This window comes from Schistocerca piceifrons, chromosome 7, assembly GCF_021461385.2.
Source record: "Schistocerca piceifrons isolate TAMUIC-IGC-003096 chromosome 7, iqSchPice1.1, whole genome shotgun sequence".
Taxonomy (NCBI): domain Eukaryota; kingdom Metazoa; phylum Arthropoda; class Insecta; order Orthoptera; family Acrididae; genus Schistocerca; species Schistocerca piceifrons.
In genome coordinates, this window is record NC_060144.1 from 315,822,319 (window position 1) to 315,845,490 (window position 23,172).

At 46.4% G+C, this 23,172-nt stretch overlaps 1 protein-coding gene and 1 pseudogene across 1 annotated transcript in view; one reads left to right on the forward strand and one right to left on the reverse strand.

Annotated features, from left to right (window-relative positions):
* LOC124805091 (nose resistant to fluoxetine protein 6-like) overlaps positions 1 to 23,172 on the forward strand; it is a 279,871-nt gene that overhangs the window by 237,471 nt on the left and 19,228 nt on the right. Inside the window, exon 9 of the mRNA XM_047265529.1 lies at positions 3,894 to 4,077. Within this exon, the coding sequence (XP_047121485.1) occupies positions 3,894 to 4,077 (184 nt within the window). The remainder of the gene's footprint in view (positions 1 to 3,893; positions 4,078 to 23,172) is intronic.
* Positions 10,391 to 10,508, reverse strand: LOC124709317 (annotated as a pseudogene).

The window sequence follows — 23,172 nt, forward strand, 5'->3', positions numbered from 1 at the left end:
GTGGGACAATCTGGACCAACAGTGCCTTGTTGAACCTGCGGACAGGATGCCACGACGAATACAGGAATGCATCAATGTAAGAGGACGTGCTACTGAATATTAGAGATACCGGTGTGTACACCAATCTGGACCACTACCTCTGAAGGTCTCGCTCTATGGTGGTACATCATGCAATGTGTGGTATCCATGAGCAATAAAAAGAGGAGAAATAATGTTTGCCGGCCGAAGTGGCCGTGCGGTTAAAGGCGCTGCAGTCTGGAACCGCAAGACCGCTACGGTCGCAGGTTCGAATCCTGCCTCGGGCATGGATGTTTTTGATGTCCTTAGTTTAGTTAGGTTTAACTAGTTCTAAGTTCTAGGGGACTAATGACCTCAGCAGTTGAGTCCCATAGTGCTCAGAGCCATTTGAACCATTTTTGAAATAATGTTTATGTTGATCCCTATTCTAATTTTCTATACAGGTCCGAAACTCTCGGAAGCGAGGTGATGCAAAACTTTTTTTGATGTGTGTATATAAATGACCTAGTAGAAAATGTAGGTAGTTCCAAGTGGATTTTCGCGATGATGCTGTCATATATATATAGAAGTCGCAAAGGTTGCAAATTATAGCGAAATCCAGGAAGTCCAGCAGATTACCGACGCTTGGTGCTGGAAGTTGCCTCAACGTAAACAAACGTGACGTATTGGAAATACACTCCTGGAAATTGAAATAAGAACACCGTGAATTCATTGTCCCAGGAAGGGGAAACTTTATTGACACATTCCTGGGGTCAGATACATCACATGATCACACTGACAGAACCACAGGCACATAGACACAGGCAACAGAGCATGCACAATGTCGGCACTAGTACAGTGTATATCCACCTTTCGCAGCAATGCAGGCTGCTATTCTCCCATGGAGACGATCGTAGAGATGCTGGATGTAGTCCTCTGGAACGGCTTGCCATGCCATTTCCACCTGGCGCCTCAGTTGGACCAGCGTTCGTGCTGGACGTGCAGACCGCGTGAGACGACGCTTCATCCAGTCCCAAACATGCTCAATGGGGGACAGATCCGGAGATCTTGCTGGCCAGGATAGTTGACTTACACCTTCTAGAGCACGTTGGGTGGCACGGGATACATGCGGACGTGCATTGTCCTGTTGGAACAGCAAGTTCCCTTGCCGGTCTAGGAATGGTAGAACGATGGGTTCGATGACGGTTTGGATGTACCGTGCACTATTCAGTGTCCCCTCGACGATCACCAGTGGTGTACGGTCAGTGTAGGAGATCGCTCCCCACACCATGATGCCGGGTGTTGGCCCTGTGTGCCTCAGTCGTATGCAGTCCTGATTGTGGCGCTCACCTGCACGGCGCCAAACACGCATACGACCATCATTGGCACCAAGGCAGAAGCGACTCTCATCGCTGAAGACGACACGTCTCCATTCGTCCCTCCATTCACGCCTGTCGCGACACCACTGGAGGCGGGCTGCACGATGTTGGGGCGTGAGCGGAAGACGGCCTAACGGTGTGCGGGACCGTAGCCCAGCTTCATGGAGACGGTTGCGAATGGTCCTCGCCGATACCCCAGGAGCAACAGTGTCCCTAATTTGCTGGGAAGTGGCGGTGCGGTCCCCTACGGCACTGCGTAGGATCCTACAGTCTTGGCGTGCATCCGTGCGTCGCTGCCGTCCGGTTCCAGGTCGACGGGCACGTGCACCTTCCGCCGACCACTGGCGACAACATCGATGTACTGTGGAGACCTCACGCCCCACGTGTTGAGCAATTCGGCGGTACGTCCACCCGGCCTCCCGCATGCCCACTATACGCCCTCGCTCAAAGTCCATCAACTGCACATGCGGTTCACGTCCACGCTGTCGCGGCATGCTACCAGTGTTAAAGACTGCGATGGAGCTCCGTATGCCACGGCAAACTGGCTGACACTGACGGCGGCGGTGCACAAATGATGCGCAGCTAGCGCCATTCGACGGCCGACACCTCGGTTCCTGGTGTGTCCGCTGTGCCGTGCGTGTGATCATTGCTTGTACAGCCCTCTCGCAGTGTCCGGAGCAAGTATGGTGGGTCTGACACACCGGTGGCAATGTGTTCTTTTTTCCATTTCCAGGAGTGTACATAGACAGGAAGACAGTTTATTGCAGTGCACGAACAAAAGAGGTAGCTTACAAAACTCTAGTTTGAACAATACTTAAACATTGCTTGTCAATACGGGATCCGTACCATATAGGAATGAGAGGGGAAATAGATAAGATCCAAAGAAGAACAGCACTCTTCACTACAGTTTGATTTAGTAACCGCGAAGCCGTCATCTAGATACTCAGTGATCTCCAGTAATAATAATGTCGTGTGACGACGGCCTCCCGTGGGGTAGACCGTTCGCCTGGTGCAAGTCTTTCGATTTGACGCCACTTCGGCGACTTGCGCGTCGATGTGGATGAAATGATGATGATTAGGACAACACAACACCCAGTCCCTGAGCGGAGAAAATCTCCGGCCCAGCGGGGAATCGTACCCGGGCCCCTAGGATTGACATTCCGTCGCGCTGACCACTTTTTTTTCTTTTTTTTTTAAGTTTGTTCGGTATTGTTTGTTGCGTGTGGTCTGGGCGGACATCACAAGACATTCGTTCAAGTTGATTGTTGATTCTTGTACTTGTACTTAGTTTTTTATTACAGAGGGCGAGCTGCCCTCTGACCGAACACGCTGAGCTACCGTGCCGGCAGAATCGAACCCGGGCCCTTAGGATTGACATTCCGTCGCGCTGACCACTCAGCTACCGGGGGCGGACAGTGAACACTGGTAGGCACTGAAAGACAGGCGTTCTTCATCTAGGTACTGTCTACTGTATAATTTACATGAGCGTTCGTTCCTAAAAGAGTCACCCAACATATTGCTTCCTCCAAGGTATATCTCGCAAAAAGGCCACCAAGACAAAATTAGTAGATTTTAGACCACTCGAGACTTATTAGCAATCGTTCTTCAGGCGAATTACACGTTACAAGAACAAAAGAAGAGGAAAGTGACAATAATACACACAGTACCCTCCGCCAACCACCGTAAGGTGGTTTTCGGAGTGTAGATGTAGAAGGAGAGTTCTAGTCTTGGCTGATAGACCAAACACATTTCTACTATTGCATCTTTTTAAAATCCTCACTACCTTTCCGAGAAGCGCCTCCAGCATATGATAAGAAAGTTATAGATACACACTCGCACCGAGCGAGGTGGCGCAGTGGTTAGCACACTGGACTCGCGTTCGGGAGGACGACTTTTCCATCCCGCGTCCGGCCATCCTGATTTAGGTTTTCCGTGATTTCTCTAAATCGCTTCAGACAAATTCCGGGATGGTTCCTTTGGAAGGGCACGGCCGATTTCCTTCCCCGACCTTCCCTGATCCGGCGAGACCGATTTCCTAGCTGTTTGGTCTCTTCCCACAAACAACCCAACCCAACCCTCTACACTCGTCTTCTACTGGCTCCGGCAAAAGCCTGAATTCCAATGTATGACGGATCTGTATCTCAGTGTTGCTATCCCGCTTGAACACAAGCTTAACATGTTGTAGCTGTTGCGTCAAAATTTCGGCGTCCAAGCAGGAGTAAGCCCTCCTTACCAACGTCCTCAAAGCCTTCGTTCGTTGGTACGTGGGTGACTACTCAACGCGTGAAGATAACGATCTGTACGAGTTGGTTTTCTATAAACACAGTATCTGAAACAGATCCGAGCTATTATGAGCGGCTTTCGTTACGTCAAAGTACTATTATAATCGTGCGAAAGACGAGCACAATCGGCGACCCTTGGCTGTAGGCTTTCTTAGGACAAGTATAAATGTTTGCTTTTGCTTAGTTGTGATGTGTGCCTTCCATCACCGTATGACCTGAAGTGTACGCCGCACAGGTTGCGATAAGCGCGTGCTGGGCCGCGTCGACGGCCCTGGCGCTGTCCTCGGTGTACGGGCTGCACCTCAGCTACCACAGGCCCTACAGCAGGCTGGAGGCTGCGCTGTTCGCCACCCTGCGGCCGCTCGCCTGGTCTCTGTCCATCGCCTGGGTCATCTACGCCTGCGAAAAGGGACGCGCAGGTCAGTGTCTTGTTTACTCTTCACAGTTGGCTCATCGTTTTATCACATTATCTCTGGGTGATGCCGGTGCGAATCACACTGCCAGCACGTAGGAACAAATACACTGATTTATCAACAGCTGTATGATTTGTAGAAGTTTATTTTATTTTATGAACTTCTGTGTGCTGTCAGTTTCGGCATTACATTGACGCCATCTTTAGGCCCCTCTCGTCATAGTCGTAAAATCAAACCGCCTCAGTCTGTGTCGCCTGGCCACCAAGAGCTGTTGCAGGACGATTGATTCACGGATCCAGTTATATGGCTCCTTCCATGCATAGCGATTTTACGACTATGATTAGTGGGACCTGAAGATGGCATCAATGTAATGCCGAAATTGGTAGCACATAGAAGTTCATAAAATAAACTTCTACAGATCATACGGCTCTTGGTAAATTATTGCATCAAGAAGTTCATGCCAGCCGTTGTCCGACGATCCATAATGGATCAACGAAGATTAAATACACTGAGGTGACAAAAGTCGTGGGAAAGCGATAGGCACATATATGGATAGTGGTAGTACATCGTACGTACGGTATAAAACGAAGGTGCACTGGCGGGGGTTTCACGTGAGGTGATTCATGTAAAATGGTGTCCGACGTAATTATCGCCGCAGAAAGGAAATTAACAGACTTTGAATGCGGAATGGTAGTTGTAGCTAAGCGCAAGGACATTCCATTCCATAAGTTTCTAGAGAATTCAATATTCTGATATCCCAGTGTCAAGAGCGTGCCGAAAATACCAAATCTCTCAACACTGACAATGCAGAGGCCGACGGCCTACGCCAAACGAACAAGAGCAGCAGCGTTTGCAGAGAGTTGCCGCTGCTGACAGACAAGCAGCCCTGCATGAAATAATCGCGGAAATCAATGTGAGACGTACGACGAACGTACCCGTAAGGGCAGTGCGACGAAGTTTGGCGTTAATAGGTTATGTTGGGAGACGACCGACGGGACTGCCTCTGCTAATACACTAGCGGCCATTAAAATTGCTACATCACGAAGATGACGTGCTACAGAAGCGAAATTTAACCGACAGGACGAACATGCTGTGATATGCAAATGGTTAGCTTTTCAGAGCATTCACACAAGGTTGGCGCCGGTGCGACACCTACAACGTGCTGACATGAGGAAAGTTTCCAACCGATTTCTCATACACAAACAGCAATTGACCGGCGTTGCCTGGTGAAACGTTGTTGTGATGCCTCGTGTAAGGAGGAGAAATGCGTACCATCACGTTTCCGACTTTGATAAGGGTCGGATTGTAACCTATCGCGATTGCGGTTTATCGTATCGCGACATTGCTGCTCGCGTTGTTCGAGATCCAATGACTGTTAGCAGACTATGGAATCAGTGGTTCAGGAGGGTAATACGGAACGCCGAGCTGGATCCCAACGGCCTTGTATCACTATCAGTCGAGATGACAGGCATCTTATCAGCACGGCTGTAACGGATCGTGCAGCCACGTCTCGATCCCTGAGTCAACAGATGGGGGCGTTTGCAAGACAACAACCATCTGCACGAACAGTCCCACGACGTTTTCAGCAGCATGGACTATCAGCTCGGAGACCATGGCTACGGTTACCCTTGACCCTGCATCAAAGACAGGAGCGCCTGCGATGGTGTACTCAACGACGAACCTGGGTACATGAATGGGAAAAGTCATTTTTTCGGTTGAATCCATGTTCTGTTTACAGCATCATGATGGTCGCATCCGTGTTTGGCGACATCGCGGTGAACGCACATTAGAAACGTGTATTCGTCATCGCCATACTGGCGTATCACCCAGCGTGATGGTATGGTTTGCCATTGGTTACATGTCTCGGTCACCTCTTGTTCGCATTGACGGGCATTGACGGCACTTTGAACAGTGGACGTTACATTTCAGATGTGTTACGACCCGTGGCTCTACCCTTCATTCGATCTCTGTGAAACCCTACATTTCAGCAGGATAATGCACTACCGCATGTTTCAGGTCCTGTAGGGCCTTTCTGGATACAGAAAATGTTCGACTGCTGTCCTAGCCAGCACATTCTCCAGATCTCTCACCAACTGAAAACCTCTGGTCAATGGTGGCCGAGCAACTGGTTCGTCACAATACACCAGTCACTGCTGTTGATGAGCTGTGGTATCGTGTTGAAACTGCGTGGACAGCTGTACCTGTACACGCCATCCAAGCTCTGTTTGACTCGATGCCCAGGCGTATCAAGGCCGTTATTACGGCCAGAGGTGGTTGTTCTGGGTATTGATTTCTCAGGATCTATGCACCCAAACTGTGTGAAAATGTAATTACATGTCAGTTCTAGTGTAATATATTTGTCCAATGAATACCCGTTTATGATCCGCATTTCTTCTTGGTGTAGCAATTTTAATGGCCAGTATTGTAGCATGACATCACCTGCAGCGCCTCCACTGGGCTCGCGACTATGTTGTTTGGACCCTAGGCGAGTGGAAAATCCTGACCTGATCAGATGAGTCCCGATTTCAGTTGGTAAGAGCTGCTGTTATGGTTCGAGTGCGGGGCAGGTCCCACGAAGACATGGACCTAAGCTGTCAGCAAGGCACTGTGCAAGCTGTTGGTGGTTCCATAACGGTGCCGGCTGCGTTTACATGGAATGGACTGGGTCTTGTTGTCCAACTGAACCGATCGTTGATAGGAAATTGTTATATTCGGCTACTTGGAGACCATTTGTAGTGATTCATGGAGGTCGGTTCGAGCACAAAATCCTGCACCGGCAACACTTCCACAGTTATGGACGGCCATAGAGGCAGCATGGTTCAACATTCCTGCATGGGACTTCCAATGACTTATTGAGTCGACAGAACGTCGAGATGCTGCACTAAGCCGGGAAAAATGAGGTCCGACGCGGTACTAGAAGGTATCCCATGACTTCTGTCACCTCAGTTTACACTGGCGTGCAAAACTTAAGGACGAAAGTAATTTTAGCACAATGCCAAGTTACATAGATTAATGGAACTTGAACTATACAAAGAAACAACTGTTACAGTACAGTGCAGAACGTAACTGAAAGAAACAGACATTGAAACGAACAGGAATGACACTTGAATTCAAAGACAACATTTGCACTGAAGTCACAGCGATTCATGATGGTCCCTTGTACATTACAAAGGTGGGACATCGTGTTTAATAGGGTGTATGAGCACCACGGATGGAAGTACATACTCAGCAATATGTTCCCATGGTGGCCATGAGGTTGGTGAGGTTGAACATATTTTCGTATGGTAGGAGGTGGGAACACGTAATTCACGAAAGAACATGTCAGAAATGATCATTTTGGTGGTGCAGGTGTTTTCGCGTAGGGAGGCATACTGTTGCATGGGTGTACCGACTTCCAAATCTTTTAATACGGTACAATCATCGTTCAACGTTATTGTGGCGCTATACTACTGTCTACGTACGTCTGTTCAGGGGAACATTCGGCTCTGAGTTTATTTTTGGGGTTCAGTACCTCAGTCGCTATGAACAGCCACTTAGTTGACCGTTTGGCTATCTATTCATCTGTCTGTCAGTCCGACTGTTAAAAACCACATCTCCCACAATTGGGTAGACGTACCACGTTGACATTCGCGTCACATACTAAGGTCTACGGTCCCTTATCGGTTGAAATAATTGAAGCCTCTAAGCTGATGAAATCAAAAATCACTGACCATTTATCTCACATGTTTCGGCACTCGCAAACCCACTCATCAAAACTTACAGGGTACTTACGGGTGACCTAGAATCATGAAATTTGGCAACAAACAAGCTTTCACAGTACAAGCAAATAAAAAATTACGTCATAGTTAATTTGTAATTACATCACACGAAAAATATTTTTTGTCATTTTTATTCGACAGTCTGTCTGTTCATCCGTTAAGACACCTTTTGCCGGCCGCGGTGGCCAAGCGGTTCTAGGCGCTTCACTCCGGAACCGCGCGACTGCTACGGTCGCAGGTTCGAATCCTGCCTCGGGCATGGATGTATGTGATGTCCTTAGGTTAGTTAGGTTTAAGTAGCTCTAAGTTCTAGGGGACTGATGACCTCAGATGTTAAGTCCCATAGTGCTCAGAGCCATTTGAACTACACTCCTGGAAATTGAAATAAGAACACAGTGAATTCATTGTCCCAGGAAGGGGAAACTTTATTGACACATTCCTGGGGTCAGATACATCACATCATCACACTGACAGAACCACAGGCACATAGACATAGGCAACAGAGCATGCACAATGTCGGCACTATTACAGTGTATATCCACATTTCGCAGCAATGCAGGCTGCTATTCTCCCATGGAGACGATCGTAGAGATGCTGGATGTAGTCCTGTGGAACGGCTTGCCATGCCATTTCCACCTGGCGCCTCAGTTGGACTAGCGTTCGTGCTGGACGTGCAGACCGCGTGAGACGACGCTTCATCCAGTCCCAAACATGCTCAATGGGGGACAGATCCGGAGATCTTGCTGGCCAGGGTAGTTGACTTACGCCTTCTAGAGCACGTTGGGTGGCACGGGATACATGCGGACGTGCATTGTCCTGTTGGAACAGCAAGTTCCCTTGCCGGTCTAGGAATGGTAGAACAATGGGTTCGATGACGGTTTGGATGTACCGTGCACTGTTCAGTGTCCCCTCGACGATCACCAGTGGTGTACGGCCAGTGTAGGAGATCGCTCCCCATACCATGATGCCGGGTGTTGGCCCTGTGTGCCTCGGTCGTATGCAGTCCTGATTGTGGCGCTCACCTGCACGGCGCCAAACACGCATACGACCATCATTGGCACCAAGGCAGAAGCGACTCTCATCGCTGAAGACGACACGTCTTCATTCGTCCCTCCATTCACGCCTGTCGCGACACCACTGGAGGCGGGCTGCACGATGTTGGGGCGTGAGCGGAAGACGGCCTAACGGTGTGCGGGACCGTAGCCCAGCTTCATGGAGACGGTTGCGAATGGTCCTCGCCGATACCCCAGGAGCAACAGTGTCCCTAATTTGCTGGGAAGTGGCGGTGCGGTCCCCTACGGCACTGCGTAGGATCCTACGGTCTTGGCGTGCATCCGTGCGTCGCTGCGGTCCGGTCCCAGGTCGACGGGCACGTGCACCTTCCGCCGACCACTGGCGACAACATCGATGTACTGTGGAGACCTCACGCCCCACGTGTTGAGCAATTCGGCGGTACGTCCACCCGGCCTCCCGCATGCCCACTATACGCCCTCGCTCAAAGTCCATCAGCTGCACATACGGTTCACGTCCACGCTGTCGCGGCATGCTACCACTGTTAAAGACTGCGATGGAGCTCCGTATGCCACGGCAAACTGGCTGACACTGACGGCGGCGGTGCACAAATGCTGCGCAACTAGCGCCATTCGACAGCCAACACCGCGGTTCCTGGTGTGTCCGCTGTGCCGTGCGTGTAATCATTGCTTGTACAGCCCTCTCGCAGTGTCCGGAGCAAGTATGGTGGGTCTGACACACCGGTGTCAATGTGTTCTTTTTTCCATTTCCAGGAGTGTATTTGAAAGACACCTTTTTCTCGGGAACGAGTAGGCGTATCAAGTTGATATTTATGTCGTATACTATAATTTATAGTTTCTTGGCGGAATGAGAAATGTAAGTTTCTACGACAATGCAATCAAAATATATGTCCTTTTATGTCACATATTTTCATACTCGCAAACTCACTCAACAAAAACCTGTAGGGTACTTTCCACTGGCCTAGAATCATGAACATTAGCAAGCAACAAGGTTTCACACCAAAAGTAAAGCAGAAATCCGGAATTGTGAATATTTCATCACACAACATGTAAAAAAAGAAATTTGTTATTCTACTGCATGTCTTTCTCTCCGTCTGTTAAGACTCCTTTTTCTCAGGAACGGGTAGACATATCAAGTTAAAAGTTGTTCCATGTACTAAGATCTACAGTCTCTTGGCGGTGTAAGCTTCTAAACCAGTGTAATCAAAAGATACGGCTATTTATGTCACATATTTTGATACTCCGCAAACTTTCGCATCAGAACCTACAGGTACTTCCCATTGAACTGGAGTCGTGAAATATGGCAACAAGAAAGGTTTCACAGTACAAGCACTTCTTCTTCAGGCCACAAGTGGCCCACTGGGACCATCCGACCGTCGTATCATCCTCAGTTGAGGACGCGGATAAGAGGGGCGCGTGGTCAGCACACCACTCTCCCGGTCCTTATGATGGTTTTCTTTGACCGAAGACGCTACTATTCGGTCGAGTAGCTCTCAATTGGCACCACGAGGCTGAGTGCACCCCGAAAAATCGCAACAGCACATGGCAGCCCGAATGGTCACCCATCCAAGTGCCGGCCACGCCCGACAGCACTTAACTTCGGTGATCTGACGGGAACCAGTGTATCCACTACGGCAAGGCCGTTGCCTTCACAGTACAAGGAAAGAATCATTCGGAAAATTGTCAATTTTTAATTGTATCGCACGAAAAAAAATTCTTTTTTCAAGTTTTATCCGATTTCAAACTTAAAATTAAAGCAGTTTCGAATGTCTTGGGTTCTGATATCGTGCCAGTACGAATGTCGATAACAGTCCAAAAAGTCTACATTCTCGACTTTTGAGATGGATGAACTGTCTATATAAGCTTGATTAAGTTTGTGCGGAAATCTCAAGAGTGCGAGTTCTCCTCACATCTGGCCATGGTTTGTGGATGGCAATGCAAGAGTGCATCGAGCAGCACAGGTAGAGGAGCTCTTTGGAGGGAGATGATATTCAGCGGACGGACTGCCCTGGCCGTTTCCCTAACTGAAATCCTATCAAGTATGTGAAGGATACATTAGGGACATGTACGGCAATATGTCAACATGCACAACGACCCTCCAGCAGCTGTCAACTATGATGGTGGAGGAAAGGAACGCCTTACCAAAGAACTCTTTACCAACCTTGTGGCCAGCATCAGTGCACATTGCAGTCCGTAGTGCTCATACACCCCTTCAAGAACCATATTCCGCATTTTGTAATGTTCGTAATAAATCGCGGAGACGACAGAGTAATTATTGCCTCTGAATGATTTTCTTTTTCAGTTACCTTCTGTCATACACTGAATCAGTTCATACTACACATGGTCCAAATTTCAAACTATGGAAAGTCTAGATTGGAATATCACAAATATTATGAAAAGGATAGCTTGCTACTCAACTTAAAGATAACACCTTGAGTTGCGGATAGACACAATTGAAAGATTGTTACACACTGAGCTTTGAGCCAAAGCTTTCATCAGAAAAGAAAACCCACACACATTCACACAAACAAGCACCCCTTATACTCACATGACCGCTATCTTAGACCGTAATTTGTTTCAACTAATCAGAAAAGCGCGCTGCAAGCATTCTAAAAACCGAGAGGACAAATTCTTGAGGAGCTAGAATCTCGTCCTGATAGGAGGAGGGTGTGTCTCTTGTTGCTCAGATAACTGTAGAAAACCACTCAAACATGTAGATTTTATTAAAAGATTTTTTTAAGCTTAACTGAAAGTTCCCTTTCTTGCTACCACGTTGCTTAATTCGTTTGTGGTTAAAACATACTTTTTACAAATTTCAATTCTGAAAAGTCAAAAACTGCCTTTTGTTTTAATATTAGCGCACGTTCTCTAAGAGAAAAAATTTAAGTTGATCAATTTTGAGAATAATTGAAACTAGGATTTTCAAAGTATTGTATTTTGTTCAAGTGATAAATACCTAAAAGGTATTACAAATCAATGCCATAATAGATTTACTCTCATGTTACTGAAGAACGTAAACTACTGTACACAAATTTTCAACACAATATGTGACAATGACATACGAGTCTTCTTTTTAGATACTGTGAAGTTTGTTACGTCAGGTACCCCTCCCACCCTTCCCCTGCCTCTAACCGCAAAGTACAAACCAGCAGAATTACTGAGGGGTGTAATAATACTTCAAGGCACGGTCTATAATGTGTAAGGTAACACAACTACTCACTTAAGGTATTCTTGGAACGGGAAAGACGGTAGTTTGATTTGATTTTCGTTAAGCAGACGCACTGTGCGTGCTGTAACAGACACTGCTACACCTCATGGCTCACGGCTTTCAGTATATGTACCCCATGGTCCACAGTATTTTACTCAAAGTTCTGTTTCCAAAAATTACTCGTTAGATGCTAGTACTAGACACACAGGACGTAGACATCCCAACGCTCAAAACAGCGTAGTGGTACGTGTGCGACCCGTTAACAACAAAAGGGTCAAAGACGCTAACCTGCTGCGAACTGCGTACTGTTTTAACGAGTAAAAACTTATCCCTGAATACAGTGTGAAAATTTTTTACTGTAAACAGACTGACTTTACTTGGAGTTTTCAACAGTTCGATCATTGCTTTGGTGTGGATGCTGGCTATTAATGGGAGTTCACAATGCTGCTGAACTGAATATTAAAAAAAAACGTTCAATGAACATTAACATTTGTACCAAGACATATGCATTAGAAGCATGTTCTTATTGTATAACATGGACTTGGTGGCTGTATTTGTGACTTTTCGCCGTAAAAATACAACACGGTTAATTTTTTATGAGCTTATCCCGGTCAGTTATACAAACCAGACCTGATTTGTAAAACACCAGACAAACAATCAATATTTTGCAATTTAGTGACACATTTGATGCAGTCAATTTTCGTGCAGCTTATCTTGACTCAGTTAAGTCGCTCGTCACCTGGACCAGGCACTGAAGCAAAGAAACATTAACAAGACCGTTACGCCGCAAATTCCTGCCAATTTTGAACTGCAGAATTCATCATTAAATTGCTATCCAAATTTTATTTTGAGTCTTTTATAATGCTTCAGTAGCATCCTTCATCACAGTGGGCAGCTGGGCTGTTCTAAACTTCAACAAATCAGGTTCACCACGGTATCTCATTGTCAATTTTTGTCAGGCTACCACTTCGAGGTCGACTTGAATTGATTATCTACTACATCTTTAAAACACAGAGGTTTTAATAATGCGGTTATATACTCTCACTCGTTATCCAATAACCAGTAATGCTAATCGTTAAAGCATGTAGTACGAGGGTTGACTGAATAGTAATTCCTCCACCTTCGTAACTTTTCAACAGTTGGCAGAGTTGGTATGCGGCAGGTACTGCCTTGTTCCGTAGCCTCTTCTCTACAGCTCCAGTTGGCAGGGACCCTGTGCAGACGGTCGGTCAATGTAATTTAAGCAACGTGCAGTCATTGAATTCTTGACAGCAGAAGGTGTCACCCCAAAAGAGATACATCAGAGAATGAAAGCAGTTTATGGTGATTGCGTTGATGTGAGTACTGTGCATCGTTGGGCGAGTGAGTTTAAAGATGTTGAGGCGGGAACATCTGACCTACGTAACAAACAAAGAGTTGGACGTTCTGTGACAGCAACCCACGAGTTTCACAAGCAAAATGTTGACAGATTGATTCAGGACGATCGTCGTATCCAATGGTTCCAATAGCTCTGAGCACTATGGGACTTAACTTCTGAGGTCAACAGTCCCCTACAACTTAGAACTACTTAAACCTAACTAACCTAAGCGGATTATTTCTGCGTTTGATTTATTAAAATATTCCCATTCAAACCTAATTAACAGATCGGTAAATATAATTTGCCCCTCAAGACAACAATGCACATTAATGGTCATCGCTCTTTTTTCCTTTCTATTGTTCTGCTGTCAATCTTTGCACGTCTGACAAAAGAGGCATCACTTTCTTCGACTCTGGCACTCTACCGGACTATTCTGTAACGTAACACCGAGACTCACAACTAGGCTACTGAGTCGACTCTACCGCGAGTTGTTTTGTGTGTCGTATGGCACTGAACAACGAAGTTACTTCCAACTATTATGAAAAACACCCAATACTACTTTAAAAAATGAAAGAAGGACGGGAAAACTATTGCACCGGCGCAGGCTGAATTGAACTCAAGAAATACGCAATCGCAAAGAACTGTAACAGTCGCGCTTTGGGAGTAAACGAAATGAAATTATTTGGTCGAGAATACAAATTAACAAGCAAGGACAGCAGAACAGTCAGGCTAGTAACCCACACTGTTAGGGCAACTTCAGACACGTCTTTGGCCGGGATTTTCATTTACTGCAGTAGAACTGTCTTCAGCACTGAGTGCAGCTTCGAATTGAGACCCTATGACCAGCGAATGCTTGTCTGGAGACGCCCTGGACAGTGGTGTGACACCAACCCGACTTCCGCCCGCCCCCACCAAGAGTAATGGTCTGAGGTACCATTTTCTTTCATAGAACGACACCATTGGTTGTCATCTGCAGTACCCTTACCGTACAGCAGAATATCGACGACATTCTGCACTACGTTTTGATGTCATTCATGCCAAGCCATCCTGGGCTTACAATTCAGCAAGATAATACCCGCCCGCACACGGCGAGAGTTTCTATTACTTGTTTCGGTGTTTGCTAAACCCTACCTTGGCGAACAAAGTCACCTGATCGCTCCCCAGTTGAAAACGTTTTGAGCGTTATGGACAGGGCACACCAACCAGTTCGGAAGTTTGACTATCAAACGTGCCAGTTGAACAGACTTTGGCACAGTATTCCTCAGGACGATATCTATCAACTCCACCAATCAGTGTCAAGCCAACTAACGGCTTGCATAAGGGCCAGAGATGGACCTGTGCGTTATTGACTTGCTTAGTTTGTGAAGCTCTTTCTCTTGAAGAAATCACCCATTTTTTCTTAAATTGTAATAATTGTTTGTCTACATATTTATATCATATCTACCAATTCAGGATAGACACCATGCATACGTAACGTTTGTCATATCGTTGTACGTGAAACGTCTGTACGAGTAGGAATTCTCCGTGTTCTAGTTGAAAGACATCCTTCTACCAACTGAATAATGCCTTCTACTTTGTCCACATTTTGTGCATGTGCACTTTCAGACATAATATGTCAGTTAGATAGTTTAATGAAAACACTAAGACATGCTTTCAAATCTGGTTATTCTCCGGTTACGAAATCATGTATCGTATTCTCTATTACAGTAGCGTATTTCCCATTACAGAACTCGTACACAAATATCATATCGGCACCCTCAGCGTTTGTAAATATATGCGGCATTCTTAAGCGATACAGTAGAACTGGCCAACAAATCACGTTCATAGTTCCAATATTCAGAACTTCAAAACAAAAACAACAATCTACAAATGAACCCATACGAACTGCAGTACAAACATACACAATGAAAGTTAATCTCTGTAACCACCTATATCTCCGTGTCCAAACAAATTTGGACAGTTGCTGTTCAAATGTGTGTGATATCTTATGGGACTTAACAGCGAAGGTCATCAGTCCCTAAGCTTACACACTACTTAATCTAAATTATCCTAATGACAAACACACACACCCATGCCCGAGGGAGGACTTGAATCTCCCCCGGGACCAGCCGCACAGTCCATGACTGCAGCGCCTTTCACCGCTCGGCTAATCCCGCGCGGCTTTGGACAGTTGTCATATGTAATCGGTCTGTACCAACAGCTATTAAAATGTTACTGTTCCTCCTGCAATACTTAGCTGCCAAACCCGGCGTTGCACGGGTATTCATTTTGCCAATTTTCTATCAGAAACGGAAGCAAAAAGTTAACTGGGTTTGTAGTGTAATATCAAAACAAAAATTCATTAGCATTTGTTCGTGTTAACATCTTTGAAATTATGGAACAGTTGTACAAACAAATATGCATAATGTACAAATGTACACTCCTGGAAATGGAAAAAAGAACACATTGACACCGGTGTGTCAGACCCACCATACTTGCTCCGGACACTGCGAGAGGGCTGTACAAGCAATGATCACACGCACGGCACAGCGGACACACCAGGAACCGCGGTGTTGGCCGTCGAATGGCGCTAGCTGCGCAGCATTTGTGCACCGCCGCCGTCAGTGTCAGCCAGTTTGCCGTGGCATACGGAGCTCCATCGCAGTCTTTAGCACTGGTAGCATGCCGCGACAGCGTGGACGTGAACCGTACGTGCAGTTGACGGACTTTGAGCGAGGGCGTATAGTGGGCATGCGGGAGGCCGGGTGGACGTACCGCCGAATTGCTCAACACGTGGGGCGTGAGGTCTCCACAGTACATCGATGTTGTCGCCAGTGGTCGGCGGAAGGTGCACGTGCCCGTCGACCTGGGACCAGACCGCAGCGACGCACGGATGCACGCCAAGACCGTAGGATCCTACGCAGTGCCGTAGGGGACCGCACCGCCACTTCCCAACAAATTAGGGACACTGTTGCTCCTGGGGTATCGGCGAGGACCATTCGCAACCGTCTCCATGAAGCTGGGCTACGGTCCCGCACACCGTTAGGCCGTCTTCCGCTCACGCCCCAACATCGTGCAGCCCACCTCCAGTGGTGTCGCGACAGGCGTGAATGGAGGGAAGAATGGAGACGTGTCGTCTTCAGTGATGAGAGTCGCTTCTGCCTTGGTGCCAATGATGGTCGTATGCGTGTTTGGCGCCGTCAGGTGAGCGCCACAATCAGGACTGCATACGACCGAGGCACACAGGGCCAACACCCGGCATCATGGTGTGGGGAGCGATCTCCTACACTGGCCGTACACCACTGGTGATCGTCGAGGGGACACTGAATAGTGCACGGTATATCCAAACCGTCATCGAACCCATCGTTCTACCATTCCTAGACCGGCAAGGGAACTTGCTGTTCCAACAGGACAATGCACGTCCGCATGTATCCCGTGCCACCCAACGTGCTCTAGAAGGTGTAAGTCAACTACCCTGGCCAGCAAGATCTCCGGATCTGTCCCCCATTGAGCATGTTTGGGACTGGATGAAGCGTCGTCTCACGCGGTCTGCACGTCCAGCACGAACGCTGGTCCAACTGAGGCGCCAGGTGGAAATGGCATGGCAAGCCGTTCTACAGGACTACATCCAGCATCTCTACGATCGTCTCCATGGGAGAATAGCAGCCTGCATTGCTGCGAAATGTGGATATACACTGTACTAGTGCCGACATTGTGCATGCTCTGTTGCCTGTGTCTATGTGCCTGTGGTTCTGTCAGTGTGATCATGTGATGTATCTGACCCCAGGAATGTGTCAATAAAGTTTCCCCTTCCTGGGACAATGAATTCACGGTGTTCTTATTTCAATTTCCAGGAGTGTATAAGTTGTTGTTGTGGTCTTCAGTTCTCAGACTGATTTGATGCAGCTCTCCATGCTACTCTATCCTGTGCAAGCTTCTTCATCTCCCAGTACCTACTGCAGCCTACATCCTTCTGAATCTGCTTAGTGTATTCATGTCTTGGTGTCCCTCTACGATTTTTACCCTCCACGCTGCCCTCCAGTACTAAATTGGTGATCCCTTGATGCCTCAGAACATGTCCTACCAACAGATCCCTTCTTCTAGTCAAGTTGTGCCACAAACTCCTTCCCAATTCTATTCAATACCTCCTCATTAGTAATGTGATCTACCCATCTAATCTTCAGCATTCTTCTGTAGCACCACAGTTCGAAATCTTCTATTCTCTTCTTGTGCAAACTGTTTATCGCCCATGTTTCACTTCATACATGGATACACTCCATACAAATACCAGTATAATAACAATTTTTTTGTAAAAGTCTCTATGGCAACGCGTCTTCGTAGCTCTATAAAAGGCTATTGTTTTCCCCTACTGCTGTATGCGCTTCCGAATTAAAGCTGTGAAAAGCGCTGCCAAGTATCAGGGATTTTCTTAAGTTCGCTCGACTGCAGGAGTTTCTTAGTAGTAAGGAATAAAACTTATTAAAACTTCGTGCATGATGCGGCGTTTTGGGGGCATCTCAGTGTCTATGACGTCCTATGTCTTGAACTGTGTGTCGTACAATGATATACTTGCGTAGGTACATTCAGTGGTATTGTGGATGCTTTCTGCGAAATATGTTTCGAATAGAGTTTGTAGCAAAGAAGTAATAAATTTAAACGTCATACATGGTGCGGCAGTTTTTCACGCATCTCAGCGTTTATGACGCCAACAATGTGTGGTACCATGATATCATTTTGTAGGTACATTCAGAGGCGTATGTAGATACTGTCTGCAAAATTTGTTGCGAATAAAGCTCAGAGCAAAGAAGTAATACATTTACAATGCGGTGACATAATGTAAAGGTCAGTTGTTGAACAAAATCTTGCAGCGGCAACACTTTCGCAATCGTGGACGGTTGTAGAGGCCTCATAGCTCAATATTTCTGCAGGGGCTTCCAAAGACTCATCATGGGATAGCGATATGCACATATACACCTAGTATTGCGTACACAAAGTATGAAAGGGCACAGCTGTCATTTGTACTCAGGTGATTCACGTGAAAACGTTTTCACAGTGATTATGGACGCACGACGGCAATTAACAGAGTTTAAACGAGGAATGGTTGTTGGAGTTACACGCATGGGACATTCCATTTCGGAAATAGTTAGGGAATTCTGTATTCCAAGATCCACAGTGTCAATAATGTGCCGAAATACCAACTTTCTGGTATTATCTCACACCACAGACATCGCAGTGGTCGACGGCATTCCTTGAGAGCTGACGGTAGGGTTCGGATGTGGCATTGACCCCACGACGCCATAGACTGAAGTTGTCAACAAGGCACTATGCAAGATGCTGGTGGCTCCGTAATGGTGTGGGCTGTTTTTACATGGAATAGACTGAACCGATCATAACTGTAAATGGTTACGTTCGGTTGTTTGGGGAGCATTTGCAGCCATTCATGACCTTCATGTTCGTGGTCAGTTCGTACACAGAGTCCTGCACCGTAACATTTTTGCAATTATGCACAGCTATAGAGGCCGCAGTTCTCAATATTTCTGCATGGGACTTCCCAGGACTTGTGTCCACGCCACGCCGAGCTGCTGCATTACGCCAGGCAAAACGGGGTCCAACACGATATTAGGAGGTATGCCATTACTTTTGGCACCTCCATTTAAACGTCATTCACAATGCGGAAATTTTTCACGCATCTCAGTGTTAATGCCGTCTTATCCCTTAAAGTTTGTGTGGTAGCATGACATAAGTCTGTAGGCGCATTTAGCGGCATATACACTATGTCATCAAAAGTGTCCGGACACCCCCAGAAACATAGGTTTTTGATATTAGGTGCATTGTGCTGCCATCTACTGCCAGATACTCCATATCAGCGACCACAAAAGTCTTTAGACGTCGTGTGAGAGCAGAATGGGGCGCTCCGCGAACCTCACGGACTTCGAACGTGATCAGGTGATTCTGTGTCACTTGTGTCATACGTCTGTATGCGAGATTTCCACACTCCTAAACATCCCTAGGTTCACTGTTTCCGATGTGATAGTGAAGTGGAAATGTGAAGGAACACGTACAGCACAAAAGCGTACATCCTGACCTCATCTGTTGACTGACAGAGACCGCCGAAAGTTGAAGAGGATCGTAATATGTAACATCCCGACCATAACACAGGAATTCCAAACTGCACCAGGATCCGCTGCAAGTACTATGACAGGTAGGCGGGAGGTGAGAACACTTGGATTTCATTGTCGAGCGGCTGCTCATAAACCACACATCATGCTGGTAAATGCCAAACGCCGCCTCGCTTGGTGTAAGGAGCGTAAACATTGGACGATTGAACAGTGGAAAAACGTTGTGTGAAGTGAAGAATCACGGTACACAATGTGGTGATCCGATGGCAGGGTGTGGGTATGGTGAATGCCCCATGAACATCACTTGCCAGCTTATGTAGTGCCAACAGTAAAATTCGGAGGCGGTGGTGTTATAGTGTGGTCGTGTTTTTCACGGAGGGGGCATGCACCCCTTGTTGTTTTGCGTGACACTAAAACAGCACAGGTCTACATTGATGTTTTAAGCACCGTCTTGCTTCCCATTGTTGAAGAGCAATTCGGTAATGGCGATTGCATGTTTCAACACGATCGAGCACCTGTTCATAATGCACGGCCTGTGGCGGAGTGGTCACACGACAATAACATCCCTATAATGGACCGACCTGCACACAGTCCTGACCTGAATCCTATAGAACACCTTTGGGCTGTTTTGGAACGCCGACTTCGTGCCAGGTCTCACCGACCGACAACGCTACCTCTCCTCAGTGCAGCAGTCCGTGAAGAATGGACTGCCATTCCCCAAGAAACCTTCCAGCACCTGATTGAACGTATGCCCGCGAGAGTGGAAGCTGTCATCAAAGCTAAGGGCCGGCCAACACCATATTGAATTCCAGCATTACCGATGGAGGGCGCCACGAACTTATAAGTCATTCTCAGCCAGGTGCCGGATCTTTTGATCACGTAGTGTATCTACACTGCCTGCGAAATCTGCTGCGAATACAGTTAGTAACACAGAAGCAATAAATCTGAATAGAAATTTTCACGCATCTCGTTGTTTATGATGTCATATCTCCAGAACTCTTGTAAGTACGTGGTACTTACGCCCACCGCGTTTGTTGCCTGACAGTGAACGATATGTGCATCAAATTTGGTTGAAATCAGTCCATCAGTTTAGGAGGAGATGTGGAACGTACACACATCCATTTTTGTTATATGTATGGATTTCGTGTGGCCCAATGGCCAGGTGCAACTAATTCAGTTGGGCATCACTTTGGTGACTTGCGCGTTCCTAATCTACCCCAGTAATCCTATCGGGGAAAGTGGGTGCACATTTTGACGTGGAATCCGAAGGACATGTCGCTCCCGGCAACTCCTCACCTTCGGTGGGAGGTGAGATCTAGATTAAAGCAAACTGCAAATTTCGCTGGTGCGACCGGGATTCGATTCTGCGAGCTCTCGGTTTCCAGGCACGAGCTTCACCACTAGACCCCCTGACGCGACACTGCCAGTCCTGTAACATCATGTACATGTTGCTCCTTTCTGGTAGTTGGTTACTGGCGACAAGTGTGGTGCTGCTTCCGCCATCCCACTCCTGGCGTTCCATGGTTCATGCAGAGGCCCTTTACTGGGCAGACTATCGATATTTCACCGTAATTACTGGATCTACTGGAACAGCAGGAACCAGTTCATTTATTTACCGCATTTCTTCGTTCGAAGTCTGTATTTTGATCTCAACATCTGGACATGAATATTCCGCACTGATACCACTCAGACAGTCAAAGCGTGAATATTCATTGGCATATTTATCTCATATAAGGTTACATTTCGAAATCTAAACGACAGGAATATCCGATGGAACTTTTGTACATGCGTTGGGAAGCGTTTCTAGTACCGCGTTTGTCGCTCTTTTCCGTTCTGAGCGCACAGTAAGTACGTAAAGAGGTCTAGAAAATAGTGTCTCCCGCCAGTCTGGATAAAACTGTCAATCAGACAATGATTGACCATTGTATTAGGATCTTTTTATAGACCACCAGCATCCGCAACCACCGTCCCAGAACGTTTCAGGGAAAGTCTTGAGTGTATAGGAAATAAATATCCAAATTATCTATTAGTTATAGGTGGAGACTTTAATCTGGCATCCACTAGCTGGAAAAATTACACGTTTATCACAGGGGGCAGAAGCAAAGCCTCGTGTGAAGTTATTCTAGGAGCGCTCTCAACATACAACCATGAGCAACTGATTAGAAAACCAAGTCGAGATGGGAACATATTAAATATCTTGGCGACAAACAGAATGGATCTTTTTGAGAAAGTTAATCCAGAAGAAGGTATTAGCAACCATAATGTCGTTGTGGCTTCTATGTCAGTGGAAGCTGCAAAAAAACCAAAGAAACAGCGTAGAGTTCTCTTGTTTGGGAAAGCAAATAAAAGTGTCATTAATGAATATCTTCATAGTCAGCTCCAATCACTCACCGCGGGACACAAAGATATTGAGTATCTTTGGTCGGAATCGGAATTTAAAGGCATTGTCTACCATGTGCTGGAGAAGTACGTGCCTAGCAAAAATATTGGGGAGAGAAAGGATCCACCTTGGTACAACAAACATATTAGGAAGTTGCTGAGAGAGCAGATAATTTTGCACAGTCGTTTTAAACGTAGTCACTGCCCCGCTGACAAACAGAAATTATGCGAAATGAAAGCAGCTGTTAAAAGGTCAATGAGAGATTCTTTTAACGAATTTGAAAGCAATATTTTATCTGGACATTCTAAAAATAATCCCAAAAATTGTGGTCGTACATAAAATCTATGAACGCCACAAATAATTCAAAATAATTCAATATCTTCTCTTGCAGTACGGGTACTGTGACGGATGATGATAAACAGAAGGCCGAAATTCTAAACCTAGCTTTCAAAAACCCGTTTACGGTATAGGATTGCAGCACCATTTCCCCTTTCATTTATCGAGCAAACGTAAGGTTGGCTGACAGTGTTTAGTGTATCTGAGATTGTAAAACAGTTAAGATCCTTAGACGCCAGCTGGCCCAGACGGTATGTTGACTATGCTACAAATGTAGCACCAGAGATCATTGGAACAGTGGTAAATTCCACAGGACTGGAAGAAGGCCCAGGTCATAGCAATCTATAAAAAGGGGAGAAAATCGGATGCACATAATTACCGGCCAGTTTCACTGACATCGATTTGTTGTAGAATCATGGAACATATTTTGTGTTCAGACATGAAGACCTTTCTAGACTCTGAGATGCTCATCTGTGTACCGACTAACATTTTCTTCAGACCAGAGGAAAGTTACTACCCTCAGGCAAAAAATAACGCAGTGATTTGGTTAATGGGCAAATATACAAGTTATGATTTAACAATATAGGGAGCGATGAACATGTTGAATACAAGATGTATACGAAAAATGAATTCGAGAAAATACTTAAATATCAGAATCACAATAAGAAATATGGTAACATGCTCCGAATTGACTTCAACAGAATGGGTATAGGCTAGGAACTGGACTCCTAGTAGAGAGGGAATGGGTTGGGTCACGTTCCCGGCAAGTCACACATGAAAAATAAATCAGTAGTACAGCAGATACAAGAATATGACGGCAAACATCTGCTGTCTGATATAAAGGAGGATCTCTTACTCCCTAAGGATGCGTTTAGAAGGCTGGAAGTGACAAAAATAAAAACGCAGTGAGGACCTTTGCGATTTCGCTGTTCT